Source organism: Dipodomys ordii, unplaced genomic scaffold (genome assembly GCF_000151885.1).
Source record: "Dipodomys ordii isolate 6190 unplaced genomic scaffold, Dord_2.0 Scaffold6, whole genome shotgun sequence".
In the NCBI taxonomy this organism is placed as follows: domain Eukaryota; kingdom Metazoa; phylum Chordata; class Mammalia; order Rodentia; family Heteromyidae; genus Dipodomys; species Dipodomys ordii.
The window spans coordinates 13,625,637-13,639,207 of NW_012267222.1; the positions used below are offsets into that span (position 1 = coordinate 13,625,637).

Here is a 13,571-nt window from a genome sequence, read left to right on the forward strand (position 1 = left end):
GACTTTTATCTCCAATAAACCACCAGAAAACCAGAAGTGGCTCTGTGGCTCAGGTGGTAGAGTGCTAGCCTTGAACTGAAGAACTGAGGGATAGTGCCCAGACCTAGAGTTCAAGCCTCACAACAGGGAGGGAGGGAGGGAGAGAGGCAGGGTGGGAGGGAGAGGGAGAGAGAGAGTTGTACACTTCTGCCAATAAATCAATTTTAGTGTTTGGGGTTTTAAAAAAAATTTTAGTATGATCCTAAAAGTAACGCAGTTCATCAGAAAACATGTCCCAGGGGTAGATAACAGAAATCCTTCATAGACTTGCTTCGAGAGCCAGGTGTGATTTCTTTCAGGGTCTAAATGCCCCTCCCTCCCGTCAGTTTGCCCTCTCCCCTCCCAGTCCCCATCCAGGTGTAGCTGCCTAACGATGCCTTCCCCTTCCCCCCACCCCCAGATGGCCCGGAACGGCAGTGTGCAACCGACCCCGCCCCCTTTCCCAGAGGTGGAGAATAAAGCTGAGATCCTGTTTTGTCTGCAAGCAGTCCCCCTCCCCACCCCCATCACAGCGGGAGAGCCAGGGCAGCATCAGCCAGCCAGGGGTAGAGGCCTAATCCTGTTAGCCACACCGCTGGCTGCTCTGAGCTCTGGATGCCTAGCCGCCTCCCCCTCCCCCTGGCCCCCCCCACCAGGGCCCCCATCCTACTCAGAGCCCTGGGAGTGTCCCCGGCATTGGGTGATTATTGCCTGCGACCTGGCTGTGCTCCCGTCCAGTAATTAGCCTGTCCATCTGGCCTCTTTATTTGCCCTCTCTGCGTGCAGCCTGGTCTGTCTCCCTGCACCCTGGGAAAAACCAAATTCCTCCACCTTTGTCAATACAGAATCAAAATGCCATCTGCATTTCTCAAGAAACTTTTTTTTTTAACCAAAGAGTATCACAGGGAAAAAGAAAAAAAAAAAAAAGCAAACCCTCCTGGTTCTATCAAATAGTTTCCCTCATTCAGTAAATACTGGCAGGGAGCAGAGCACACATTTTATTACCTCTGTTATCTAATGGGGACCGGAGGCGGCCTGCAAGCTGGCATTTGAAATATTTATAGTGATTCATGTGGAACAGAAGAACAATCCCAGCGGTTTATTTATTTTTTTTCCCCTCTACTATTTTTAGAGTTCTGAGTGCAACGACGAATGTTCTCGCAAATGTATATTGTGTGGACTGGCCAGAAATTTTATTTTCTAGAGACAAGGAAGCGCTTGCAACTCTGATGCCAATCTTAAACACGGTGGCTCTCTCCTGTGTGTGCCCGATGCCACGTTGATAGGACTGTTTAAACAGTTGAGGAATGCAGCTGGGGGGAGGTCAGGGTAGGGTCAGGGGGGTCAGAAATAATGGAAAAATAAAACGGTTAAGCACAACAGCTCAAGCCTGTAATCCTACCCACTTGGGAGGTAGAGATGGGGGGATCATGGTTTGAGGCCAGCTGGGCATAAAAGTTCACAGGACTCCATCACAACCAATGGCTAGGTGCCTACCATCCCAGTTACACAGTGCTACGCTCCAGTCTTTCCCTGCAACACAGGAAAGCACAAACAGGAGGATCACAGCTCAGGCTGACCCTGGGCGTAAAGCAAGACCTTCCCTTGATCACAACCAAAAGCCAAAAGGGGTTAGAGGTGTGGCTTAATGCCAGCTTAGCAAGCATGAGGTCCTAAATTCAATCCTCCGTACCACCCAAAAGAAAAGAAAAGGTAAAGAAGATAATTTGTGTGCCTAGCATTACCCATGAGCAAAGCTCCACCCACCTTCCTTGGGCGACTTCTATGGAGCACCCTGCCTGCCTGTGCCCTGCAGCCTGAAGGCCACAGGCTCCCTCTTACAGATGAGAAAATGCAGGTTCAAAAAGGCTAAAAGCCTGGGTTTCGGCCACACAGTCTGGCCTCAGCCGAGGCCAGGGAATCTGGTTTAGTGTCTGGGTGCTGTCCTCCAGCCACAGGGATCACTGGGCCTTCCCTTGGGGAGTGGATCCCAGATCACTTGGGCAGGGGCAGTGGCATAAGGCACTGCCCAAAGACCTTTGTAGCTCATGTCAGAAAGAGAGGTGAGGGCTGGGAAGGTGGCTTAGTGGTAGAGTGCTTGCCTTGCATGCATGGGGCCCTGGGTTCGATTCCTCAGCACCACATAAGCAGAAAAAGCCCGAAGTGGCGCTGTGGCTCAAGTGGTAGAGTGCTAGCTTTGAGCTGAAGAGCTGAGCACCACTTCCAACTTTCTGGTGGTTAATTGGAAATAAGAGTCTCATGGACTTTCCTGCCTAGGCTGGCTTTGAACCGTGATCCTTAGCTCTCAGCCTCCTGAGTAGCTAGGATGACAGGTGGGAGCCACCAGCGCCTGGCTTTCTTTCTTTCTTTCTTTTTTTTTTTTCTGGCCCTAATTTACCACTCACTCAAACACAGTGTGACCTAGACACGCAGGGGCGGCCCTGGGTCCACCTGTATGTTTTTCTCTCCCCTTCTCTGTCTCCCCCAGGCCTCCATCGCCTGCTGCAGGCAGAAAAACAATGTCTCTGCCCGGGCGGGGTTTATGTCAAAAACACCAAGAGAATTTTTCCACATTGCTAGACGGGCACCGGCCCCAGGTAAGCTGCCTGCTGCTGAGCGCTGAGCTTCCCAGAGCTGGGCTTTGGGAGGAAGGAGAGGGACAAAGAGGAAGGGGAGGAAGGGGAGGAGGGGGAGGAAGGGGAGGAGGGGGAGCAGCAGCTGAGGGTTCCCCCCCAGGGAACCTCACCCCACCTCCCAGGTCCAAAGGGTACAAATTCTATGCCCCATCCCAGGCTGCTGAAGGGCTTGTGTGTGCGTGTGCATGTGTGCATGCACATGTGTGCATGCGTGTGCATGCCTGTGGGTGCATGCCTGTGTGTGTTGTAGCTGGGATGACCACACAGCCAGGTGCTTGGATGGGGCCCAGCCCGGTCTCCCCACACAGAGGCTCTCCACCTCGTTCCCACTCACCCAGCCTCGCCCTCCCAGGCCCACGCCCTCAGCCCTGGTTTTCCGAGGAGGTGGCAGCTCCCACCCGTCACTGGGCCAGATCAGAGCCAGCAGGTGCCCGTGGGCTGGGGCTGGGGAAGTGTGGGCCACCTGGGCTGCTAGGCGTTCAAGCTGGAGCCCGTGGCCTGTTCTCTGGCCCAGGAGGCCCTGAAGACCCTTCTGCTTCACCCCTGCCTGCCCCAGAGCCTGGGCTTCCCAGGCCATCACAAGGGCGTGGGGAAAACTGTGACTGATTAAAGTTGAGAGGATCCCAGTGAGGCTGAGAAACAAAAACAGCTTGAGCGGCTCAGCCTGGGGTTCAGCCACCGCCCACCATGCATCGTCCGCCCACAGCCCCTCCTCCTTGGTTTGCTTCTACAGGAGAGCAGAGGCCTGAAATGTGTGCACCCTGCACTAGCCACAGGGGCCTGCTCCTGGACCCTGAGGGCCCCCAGCGACCCTGACAAAGCAGGAGCGGGAGGGGATTCCTGGCACCTGCCCAGCCTCGCTCTGTGCCAGGGCTGTGTGGGTGTTGGCCCTTTCAAGTGGCTCCCCCCCTGCCTCCCCTTTCCCCTCCCCCCCCCCGTGGAGCACCCCATGTTCCCCTATGACTTTATGCAGATCATAGCCCAGGGTCCCACAGGCTAGATTGCAATCCAGACGCATCCAGATCCACACTTGCTACTTCAAACCCCCAATATATATGTATATGTTTATTTTCTGGCATATATAAAATAGGTTTTTGAAATATATTGATCTATGAAAGAGCATGGGCCAATATTGTCAAGGATGTAGACATCTGGCATTAAAAATTTAAGCATATATTTTCACCGTGTTGAAAATCTTTCCAAAACATCATTTTTAGTGGCTGCATAGTATTCTATCCTGTGGTGAGTGCATAAATCAGGGAATGAGTGTCATCTCCCTAGAAATCAGGTGGTTTCAAGTTGAGCACTCTTGTGTGTAGATGTCGCCAGGGCAGCATTCCTGGCGGCTAGCATGATTCAGATTACTTCCTGAGCTGGAGGCCGGGCTCAAGAGGGAAAGTGTTTGCCTATGAGTATGAGGCCTATGAGTATGGGTTCAATTTTCAGTACTAGGAAAAATTAGGAGAGAAAAACAAAAGGTGACTTTCTGCTAGAGATAGGTAACTCAGTGGAGCACTGGCCTAGCGTGTGCAAGGACCTGGGTTCGATCCCCACTGCAGCTACAATAATTTTTATGTAAATTTCTTCAAGTGGAATTGCTAAGGCATAGGTTTATTCATTTAAAAAAATTTTTTTTGGGTCGGTCGTGAGGCCTGAACTTGGCCTGGGCGCTGTCCCTCAGCTCTTCAGCTCAAGGCTAGCGCTCTACCACTTGAGCCACAGTACCACTTCCAGCTTTTTCTGCTTATGTGGTGCTGAGGAATTGAACCCAGGGCCTCATACATGCAAGGCAAGCACTCTACCCCTGAGCCACCTTCCTAGTCCAGGTTTATAAATATCTAAAGATTTTTTTTTCTCGTTTTGGGGCTTGAACTCAGGGCCTGGGTGCTGTCCCTGAACTTTTTTTTTTTAATTGTTATTCTATAGGAGACATCAGCAGGATTACAGTTATATAAGTCAGGTAATGAGTATTTTTTTTTGGGTCGTGGGGCCTGAACTCTGGGCCTGGGCGCTGTCCCTCAGCTCTTCAGCTCAAGGCTAGCGCTCTACCACTTGAGCCACAGCGCCTCTTCTGGCTTTTTTTCTTTTTGCTTATGTGGTGCTAAGGAATCAAACCCAGGGCCTCATGCATGCAAGGCAAGCACTCTACCACTGAGCCGCCTCCCCAGCCCCCCTGTTTTTTCTTACCCTGAGCTTTTCACTCAAGGCTGGCACTCTACCACTTGAGTCTCTGCTCTACCCCTGGTTTTTTGGTGCTTAGAGATAAGAATATCACAAGCTTTTCCTACCTGAGCTGGTTTTGAATTATGATGCTCAGATCTCAGTCTCCTGAGTAGCTAGGATTACAGGTGTGAGCCACCAGCACCCGGCTAATACCTAAGGTTTTGATGTTTGTTACTAAACTGCCCCTCAGCACAGAGTGATTCTTCTTCTGCATCTCCTTCCTTCACACCGCCGCCCCCCCCCCGCCAGGATGCCCCGCTGCTCTGACCCCCATCTTGTACTTTGTAATGGAGAAGCAAACTCGACTGAGAACAATAAAAAGTAAATGTATAAAGTTTAGAAAACTGGAAATACTTTCCTCACTCACAGTGCCATTATTTCCCCCAAAGGTTCTAGTTTTCTGCATGCACACATGCCATTTTAAAATGTATGTGTATATGTGCACACACGCGTGTGTGTATGTACACACATGCATGTGTGTATGATGGATGTTTCTGGATTCCAGTCTGCTTTAACCCAGCTGTGTCCTCTGGCACACTGACCTTTGGGTTTTAATTTCCTGCTCTGTCTCACGGCCTGCAGGCTTCCCGCTTAGCCACCCCTCCCACAGCCCTGCCTTGCGACGTGGGCATCAGGCATTGGCACTGCCCACAGCTACTGCTGTGTGTGGCCTGGCATCTGGAACTTTCCCTTTACCATAATTACTTGTCACTTGGGCGACATCCATCCGCATGGTGTCCAAGAACGCCTCCCACTTCCTACCACGCGGCGTGGCCTGGAGGGTGGCTGTGGTGCGTGTGGGACCGGCCGCTGGGCCCAGCTGAGCCCCGTCCTGTCCTTGGTTGGTGCACAGCCTCTGGCATTAATAACTATTTAGTGCCCTGTGTGGAGAATGGAGGGGGTGCCAGCCACGGGCACCCGCAGACACAGCCTGCATCCCCACCACAGGGAATGCGACTTTGAGTCTCCCCTGGCCTTCTGTCTCCCCTCATTCCCCCCATCCCCCGGCTCAGCCCTCTGCACCCTGGGCCTCCTCAGGGAGGCTGCCCCCTAGCCAAGGCGGCCTTGGATGTGTGGGGAGGGGAGGAAGCTAAGCAGAGCCCCTCATTCCGTGCTCCTGTTTCTTTCTGTTTAGGGCATTACAATGTCAACGAGTCCCTTGTGAAGGAGTCGCCCAAGACTTTAATGTCTTGTTTCAAATCGAAAACTGATCGTGGAGTCAAGCTGCACGCCTCAGGCCCGGGGCCTGGCTATTACAACCCGAATGAGCACACCAAAGTTCTGAAAAAAGCCCAGATTCCGTGAGTCCTGATTACTATTATTATTATTATTCCTCCTCCTCCTCTTCCTCTTCCTCCTCCTCCCTCCTCCTTTGTTTGTTTTTTGGCCAGTCAGTGCCTGGACAGAATGAGGAGGGATTTCACTTGTTCTACCAAACTCTTGGGGCCCAGAGCATGTAATAGGTGCTCAGTTAATACTTGGTGAATACATGGTGTTGATTGAAGACCGCTGTGTGCTAGGAACTTAAAGGTTCGCCTAATTATCCTATGAGCCCTGCTGTAGGAATACTTACTCTTACTTGATAGAGGAAAAAGCAGAGGGGTTTTCCTGAGTCCACACAGCTAACTTAGGCTCCCCAGGACCCTGCTGAGGACTGTCTGGAAGTTTCTCAAGTCATCATGAATCTGCACTTGGTGGGCGCTGGCCTTGTTCCACTGTTCTAACCAGTCTGACAGGACACACAGAACCAGGGAGGCTGATCACACCTGCTGGACCAAAACTCTGGCTCTGATAAATGTATTTGTCAGTCATGGGTCTTGAACTCAGGGCCTGGGCACTGTCCCTCAGCTCTTTTGCTCAAGGCTGGTGCTCTACCACTTGGAGACACAGTACCACTTCTTTTTTTTATACTAATGTCTTACTGAGATTAAATGATTACATAAATTTCACAGTATAATAGGATAGTGATACGTAGTTAAAGTTACAAACATATTACAACACCATTTCTGTTATTTTTTTGTAATTTTTTTTCTTGGTTGGTCGTGGGGCTTGAACTTGGGGCCTGGGCGCTGTCCCTGAGCTCTTTCACCCAAGGTTAGTGCTCTACTACTTGGAACCGCAGCTTCGCTTCCAGTCTGTAAATATTTTTAAATTGTTCTTGTAAAGGTGGTGGTACAGTTACACCAGTCGGGTGATGGATGCATTTCCTTTTTGGACAATGTCACCTCTTCCCTCATGCTCAGTTTTTCCCTCCTGGCCCCATCCACAAGTTGTAGAGTTCATTTTCAGCACAGTGTCTAGTGAGGACCACTGCTGCATTTGTTCCCCCTCCCGTCCCCCTCCCAAGACAGATAAACTACCAAACAAGACAAAAAGAAAACAACAACAACAGAGAACAAACCTCTTGTTTCCTCTTCCTGGAGTTCATTTTGATAGATATTATTTTATATGATCAGACACACAGAGGCTTTGCACCTTTGTGCTCCTCCCCTAAGAGAGTCTTCCTTTGGTCTCACTGGGTGTGAATGAGTCCTATTGGCTCTGCTGTTTTTATGCTGTGCGATCTTGGGTCATGGGCAAACCTTTCTGAACCTTCTACCCACGTAAAGTAAAAGTGTGAGCTATTTGTGTCTCGTAAGGTTGCTTTCAGAATTAAAATTATATTTAGGTGCACAGTAGGGCCAAATGGTGACTTAATATTAACTCAGCTTAAAAAAAAATAAAAGTGGAGACAAGCCAGGCTGCTGGTCACTCACACCTGTGATCTCCCCCCCCCCCCCCAGACTTCTAGTTATTATTCTTAGTATAGCTGACATCACTCCATTGGCTGTGGATGTATTAAGACATGGACTGGTGGGACTTGAGTCTGACTCTGGAAACTTCGTCAAGGAAACTTTGAAACTGGGTAGGAGAGTGGACCACACTCAAGTTCTTACAGTTTTTCCAAGAGAAATGGCTTTTTGGCCTTTGCTCAGTTTGGAGGAGCAGTGGCGGTCATTGTCACGGTGCTGACAGTCCCGTCAGCTGCCCTTTGGCGTCCTGGGTCACAGCTGGACACTGGAAGCCTCAGGTCAGCGGGGCACCCAACCTCTGAGCCAGGCCCATCCAGGACCGACCTCAGGAAAGCAGGCAGCAGTGCTGGCTCATACAGGCCCCAGGTCCTCGCCACAGACAGCCCAGGGGTACCGGGTGGGACAGTGCAGTGGCATGGCCTTTTTGAGCCATCTGGAATGAAGAGATCCTGGTAGAATGGCTGGGGGCTGTGGTATACTATCCACAGTCCCTGGGGTGGGCTGGGGGTGGGGGTCTGGCACATTAAAGGACCTGACAAGGCCTGCAGGAGAGGGTGCTGTGAGACCCAGTGTCTCCTAGCTCAGGTTCTTTGCTCTCAGGACCCTGACACTTGTCACAGAGAAGTCATCAGAGCCAGCCTGGACCACTGATGGGGCGGGGGGGGGCGGGGAGAGGGGGAAGTGCACAATGCACATTTCAAAATGGAACCGGAGCTGTTTATGGCAGTGCACCTCTGTACAAATTGCAGCCCTCGGGAGGCAGAGGCGGGAGAATCTTTAAGGGTTACGAAGCAAGATCCCCATCTCGGGAAAACAAGACAAAATACATGGAAAAGAGGAAGCGGAGGAACCCCAGGCTTTACTGACAAAGCAAGAACATGACACTGTGGACTACAAGAAAGAGACGCATCTGCCCTTGTAGGCCAAATGATGAAGGGAATGATGAAGACGCTGTCGCCGGCCTGGAGGGCGTCTGCCTCCAGACTTCATGTTTGTGCAGGGCAGCGAGGCCCCTGTGCCCGGGTGTCCAGCTTCGGAGGGCGGCTGTGCCCGCGGTCACCCTCACTCAGACCCGGCCAGGGACCTGGGAGGTCAGGTGCTGTGCCGGGGCCTGGCTCTGTACCCCGTGGCCGGGCTTCGGCCACCGCACTGACTCAGAGCAGAGAGGATTTACGGGCTTCCACGGTGTCTTTAGAAGCGGAGCGAGTGTCACAAGCTTTCCCTTGTGGAGGCCCTGCAGGTCCCCGGGACCCGCCGTGGTGACTCAGAGGCGGAGGGCGAGTCCTGCTCAGGGCTTTGCAGATGGCAGGCCCTCCCAGCTCGGCCCTCCGACTCGCTCTCGCAGCCAGGACAAGAAACGCCCTTCATCCACTTCCTGGAGGTTTAAGCCACTGGGTTTGCACAGGCTTGCTGTCCTGTCACAGCTGGAGCCCCAGGATCAAGGCCCGGGCTGGGCTCCAACTCTGGCAATTACATCATATCTCACACCCTCACAGTCCCTGCTCCCGCAGACTAATTACAAGCAAGGCAGGGGATGCAGCTTCCCAAGAAAAGTCATCTGTCACCCACCACCCACCCAGGACCAGATACTACATCCCCTCCCTGCTGGTCAGCTGCCTTTATTTCCACCACCCGCCCCCCCCCAGGCCTGGGAACCCCCTCCCCATAGGGATCCTGTGTCTGGGAGAGTGTAACTCCCCCAGGATGTTTACTGGAAGCTTCCAACACCCTTAACCCCAGTGGGTCAAATCTGAGCCTTTGATGGATGCTTTGCTTCCTTGGGGCAGGGCTGACTTTGCCCTTTGTCACTCAGCAGCCGCATCCTGGAGAAGACTTCCGGGTCACAGTGCCCCTGAGCTGCTGGCTTTTTTGTCTGTCTGACTTTTTGTCTGACTGCCCCTGAGCTTCTGGCTCCTACTGGGACACCAGCCATCAGCCCCGCATGAGGGCCAGCGGCGTCTGGGACCCTGCTGGCTTCACACAGAGAGTGTGGAAATCTGGGGCTGGGAAGGTGGCTCAGTGGTAGAGCGCTTGCCTTGCATGTATGAGGCCCTGGGTTCGATTCCTCAGCACCACATAAACAGAAAAAGCCGGAAGTAGTGCTGTGGCTCAAGTGGTAGAGTGCTAGCCTTGAGCTGAAGAGCTGAGGGACAGCGTCCAGACCCAGGATTCAGGCCCCACGACCAACACACACACACACACACACACAAGAAAGCATGGAAATATGTGCTATGGGACCAGAGCCTTCACAGGGGCCCCCTCTGGTCACCTCACCAGTAGTGACCACACTGGGTCCATCTCCCTCCAGAGGTCACCCATGGAGGGTCCCTGCAGGGGTGGTGAAAGAGTGGAGGAAGGGCTTCTTGGCCCTAGAAGGGGATGTGGGGGCAGGTCAGGCAACTAGGCTTCATGGAGTGGCCACACAGGAGCTTTCTGTGGTAGAGATGGGGGGACTTGACCATCCCACAGGTGACAGGGGGCTGGAGGCTGAAGGCGTCAGAGGGGCCGGGCGTCTGTCTCCTGGTGTCTGTCTGTCCTCCCTTCCTATGGGGCTCCCTCTTTCCCCACGGTGTCCCTACTATGCCCTTTCTTGCCTGCTGGCCCTTCCAGGGTAGATTTCCACAATTGCCCACCAGGAATTGGTCCCTGTGTACTCTCAGTGCAGAGTCTTAAACTCTCTGCCAACAGAAGCCCTGTGAAGAGAGTAACACGGGGCAAGCTGCTCATCTCCCTGACCATCCCAGGTCCCACCACCCACCATTTTTGTTGTTGTTGTTGTTGTTATTGGTCATGGGGCTTGAACTCTGGACCTGGGCGCTGTCCTTCAGCTCTTCAGCTCAAGGTGAGTGCTCTACCACTTGAGCCACAGCACCACTTCCAGTTTTCTGATGGAGATAAGAGTCTCATAGACTTTCCTGTCCAGGCTGGCTTTGAACCATAATCCTCAGATCTCAGCCTCCTGAGTAGCTAGGATAACAGGTATGAGCCACTGGTGTCTGGCATTTTACAAAGGAACAGGCTTAGGGAAGCCAGGGACACAAGGAATGAGGAAGGGACATCCAGACGCAGAGCTGTCGGGGAGTGCATCTGCACTGGGGCCATGGACACCCGGAGGACATCCGGGTCTGTGTCCTTGAACACAGCAGCCTGGACTCCCAAGAATGCCTGGTAGGCCCATGTTCTCTGAGGACCCCTAGCATTGGGAGGAGGGCGCTGAGCAGTGCTGGAGTGCAGGAAGGGGCTGCTCTAGCCCACTTTGGCCGAGAGTGCTGGTAGGGCTGGGGCTTAGCCTGCTCCGCTGCTTGTTGACCATGCTCAGGGGAGCAGGTACCTCGTGGTTTTCATCAAGAACAAAGTGGGGGCTAGCATCATGGGCTGACTCAGACTGACAGTGACTTCATAGGACGATTCCAGCCTCAGACTGGTCAGGGAGACCAGTCATACACCTATCAAATTTCTGGGGTGCTTGGGAAGGGGTACCAGACCCAGACCACGGAGAAGGCAGTGCTGGTTTATGAGGAAGGAGGCTACTGATGAATCCTACATCCAGTTCCTCCCTGGGTACTGCGGTGGGGCGAGTTCTCCCCTCCAAGCCTGTAGTCCCGCCCTCACACAGTGACGGGGGCTTCAGTAGACTTCTTGGTCCCTGGCTCTTTGGGTTTGAGAAAAAGGTGGGCCAAAGCAGTCAAGGGAGGAGGAATCATTGTGCGTCTTTTGGGCTCTGAAATGAGGCGTGCTGTCTGGGCCACTGTGCATTGAGAAGCTTCCAGCTCCTTTCGGTGAGAAACCTTGAAGGAAGAAGCTCTAGGTGTGAGGCAGCCCTTCCCGCTGTGTGGTGGCCGAGGGGCCCGGGTGCCCGAGAGCCCCAAGGATGCCTGGTGATCTAGGGCCCTGTGCATCAAGACCCAATACATGGTCAGAGTTGAAAGACCCAATACATGGTCAGAGTTGAAAGAGACCCCAAAGGTCATTTTATCCTACTCCCTCAGTTAACAGGTGGGAAAATGGAGTCCCAGAATGAATCACTTAGAAGATTTAGACTCAAGTACTGGTTCCAGTGTTGATGTAGTTAATATCATGCAGAGACCACTACATTCCCAGCCCAGTGTTTTAGCAGGATTCCAGATCACCAATGCTGTAATGGTCTTTAGAGATCTTCTCATTGTGGGATAGGGACCCTGCCCATGTGGGATGACTCTTGCCCTTCTCTGGCCATGGCAGACATTACAAGTCAATCACCAAGGCCACCAGGTAAGCACTACCAGTTGGTAGATGTGATCAATGCATTCTGATTAGCTCAACAGCTAGAAGATACTATGAACTCCCACTGGGGGCCAGGACTGGTCCTGAGTGCCCAGTTTTATTCAAATACACTGTCTTATTTAACCCTGACAACAAGCTACAAAGCAGGTACTGCTATGATCACCCTTGGGCATGAGAGGAAACTGAGCCCCAGGGGTCCCAAAGGTTCACAAGCAGTGGAAACAGCTCTGCATAGGTCCATGAGCAAGTCTCCCCTAGCCCCTCAGCCCAAGTGAGCCTTGGCTGTGGTTCCATGTTTCTCCAGTAGACAATAATACTGATATCTTCCTATTTTATCTTTTTCCAAGGCGGAATCCCATCCTGAACTTCTCAGCTCAGCCTCTGCCTCTGCCCCCGAAGCCGCCTCTCCCAGGCCCTGGTCAGTACGATATCGTGGACTATGAAGGCCCTGCCAAGCAGTATATCTCCAGTGCATCATTCGTGTCCAACACCAGCCGGTGGACAGAGATTCGGTCCCAGTCAGGCATGCCTGGCCCAGGTCAGAGAATGCCTCTAAATGATTGTATAGTCTAAATCTTCTGGGAATGTTTGTCATTTCTAGGTCATCGAAACCCGCTGACTTATAGGCTATCTGCCACAGAGGCTGGGGATGGGGCTACATACAAGAGATATCAGTTCTCTGTCTCAGAGTATAAAAGGATTTTGGATTTTTACAGTGAATAGGCTCTTGAAGATGATACAGGCCAGGGATCCATGAGTGAAGCCTGCAAAGGTGAGCCAGTGGCTCATGCCTGTAATCCTGAGTACTAAGGAGGTTGAGATCTGAGGATCCAGCCAGGCTGGGCAGGAAAGTTGTGAGACTCCTATCTCCAATGAACCACCAGGAAACCAGAAGTGGTGCTGTGGCTCAAGTGGTAGAGCACTAGCCTTGAGCTGAAGAGCTGAGGGACAGTGCTCAGGCCCAGAGTTCAAGCCCCATAACTGACAAAAGACAAAAAAAAAAGTCAAAGAGTGGCTGGCTTTGGAGCAGAGAGAGACTGATTTGTCTACAAATTGGGAGTGGTTAGATAGCTTTTGTTTTTGTTTTTATTGTTTTTAGGAAGAAGACAGTAGCTTTTGTTAGTTTCTCAGGAAAGCTCTTGTTCTTTAACATATGGCTGGGCACAGTAGTTCATGCCTATAATTCCAGCTACTTGGGAGGTAGAGACAAGGAAGATTATGGTTTGAGTCCAACCTGGGAGTCAGTTCAAGTCCCTATTAGAAAAGCAAGATAAAAGCAAAAAGACTGGGGCCCTGGCTCCCTGAATGCAATACCTACTACCATATATAAACGAATAAATATGTGAAATGAAGTCACTGCTCTAGTGCAAGGTATTTCACCGACAGGGAAGACCTGGGGAGAAGCTGTGCACAGCTGCTTGTGGTATTAGTGGCCAGGCCCAGCGCCCAGGCCTTGTCGGTGATGAAGGAGTCCCGGGACTGTCTACCGGGTCACCACTCTCAGTGTGAGCTTCAGCGAACTCCCTTGTCGATCCATTGGGATCTACCCGGGGCTAAAATCCTGAGCTACACACTCCGAGGGGCGGGGCCGGAGCCGAGCCTGGGCCAGGGTGGGCGGGGCTGTCCGGGCCGGGGGCGG

General features: G+C 52.4%; 1 protein-coding gene across 1 annotated transcript in view; it reads left to right on the plus strand.

The window, feature by feature from the left end:
* The window catches only part of Stpg1 (sperm-tail PG-rich repeat containing 1), a 34,431-nt gene that overhangs the window by 17,892 nt on the left and 2,968 nt on the right, over nt 1-13,571 (plus strand). Inside the window, exons 5-7 of the mRNA XM_013033761.1 lie at nt 2,507-2,615; nt 6,013-6,178; nt 12,280-12,470. Coding sequence (XP_012889215.1) covers nt 2,507-2,615; nt 6,013-6,178; nt 12,280-12,470 — 466 coding nt within the window. The remainder of the gene's footprint in view (nt 1-2,506; nt 2,616-6,012; nt 6,179-12,279; nt 12,471-13,571) is intronic.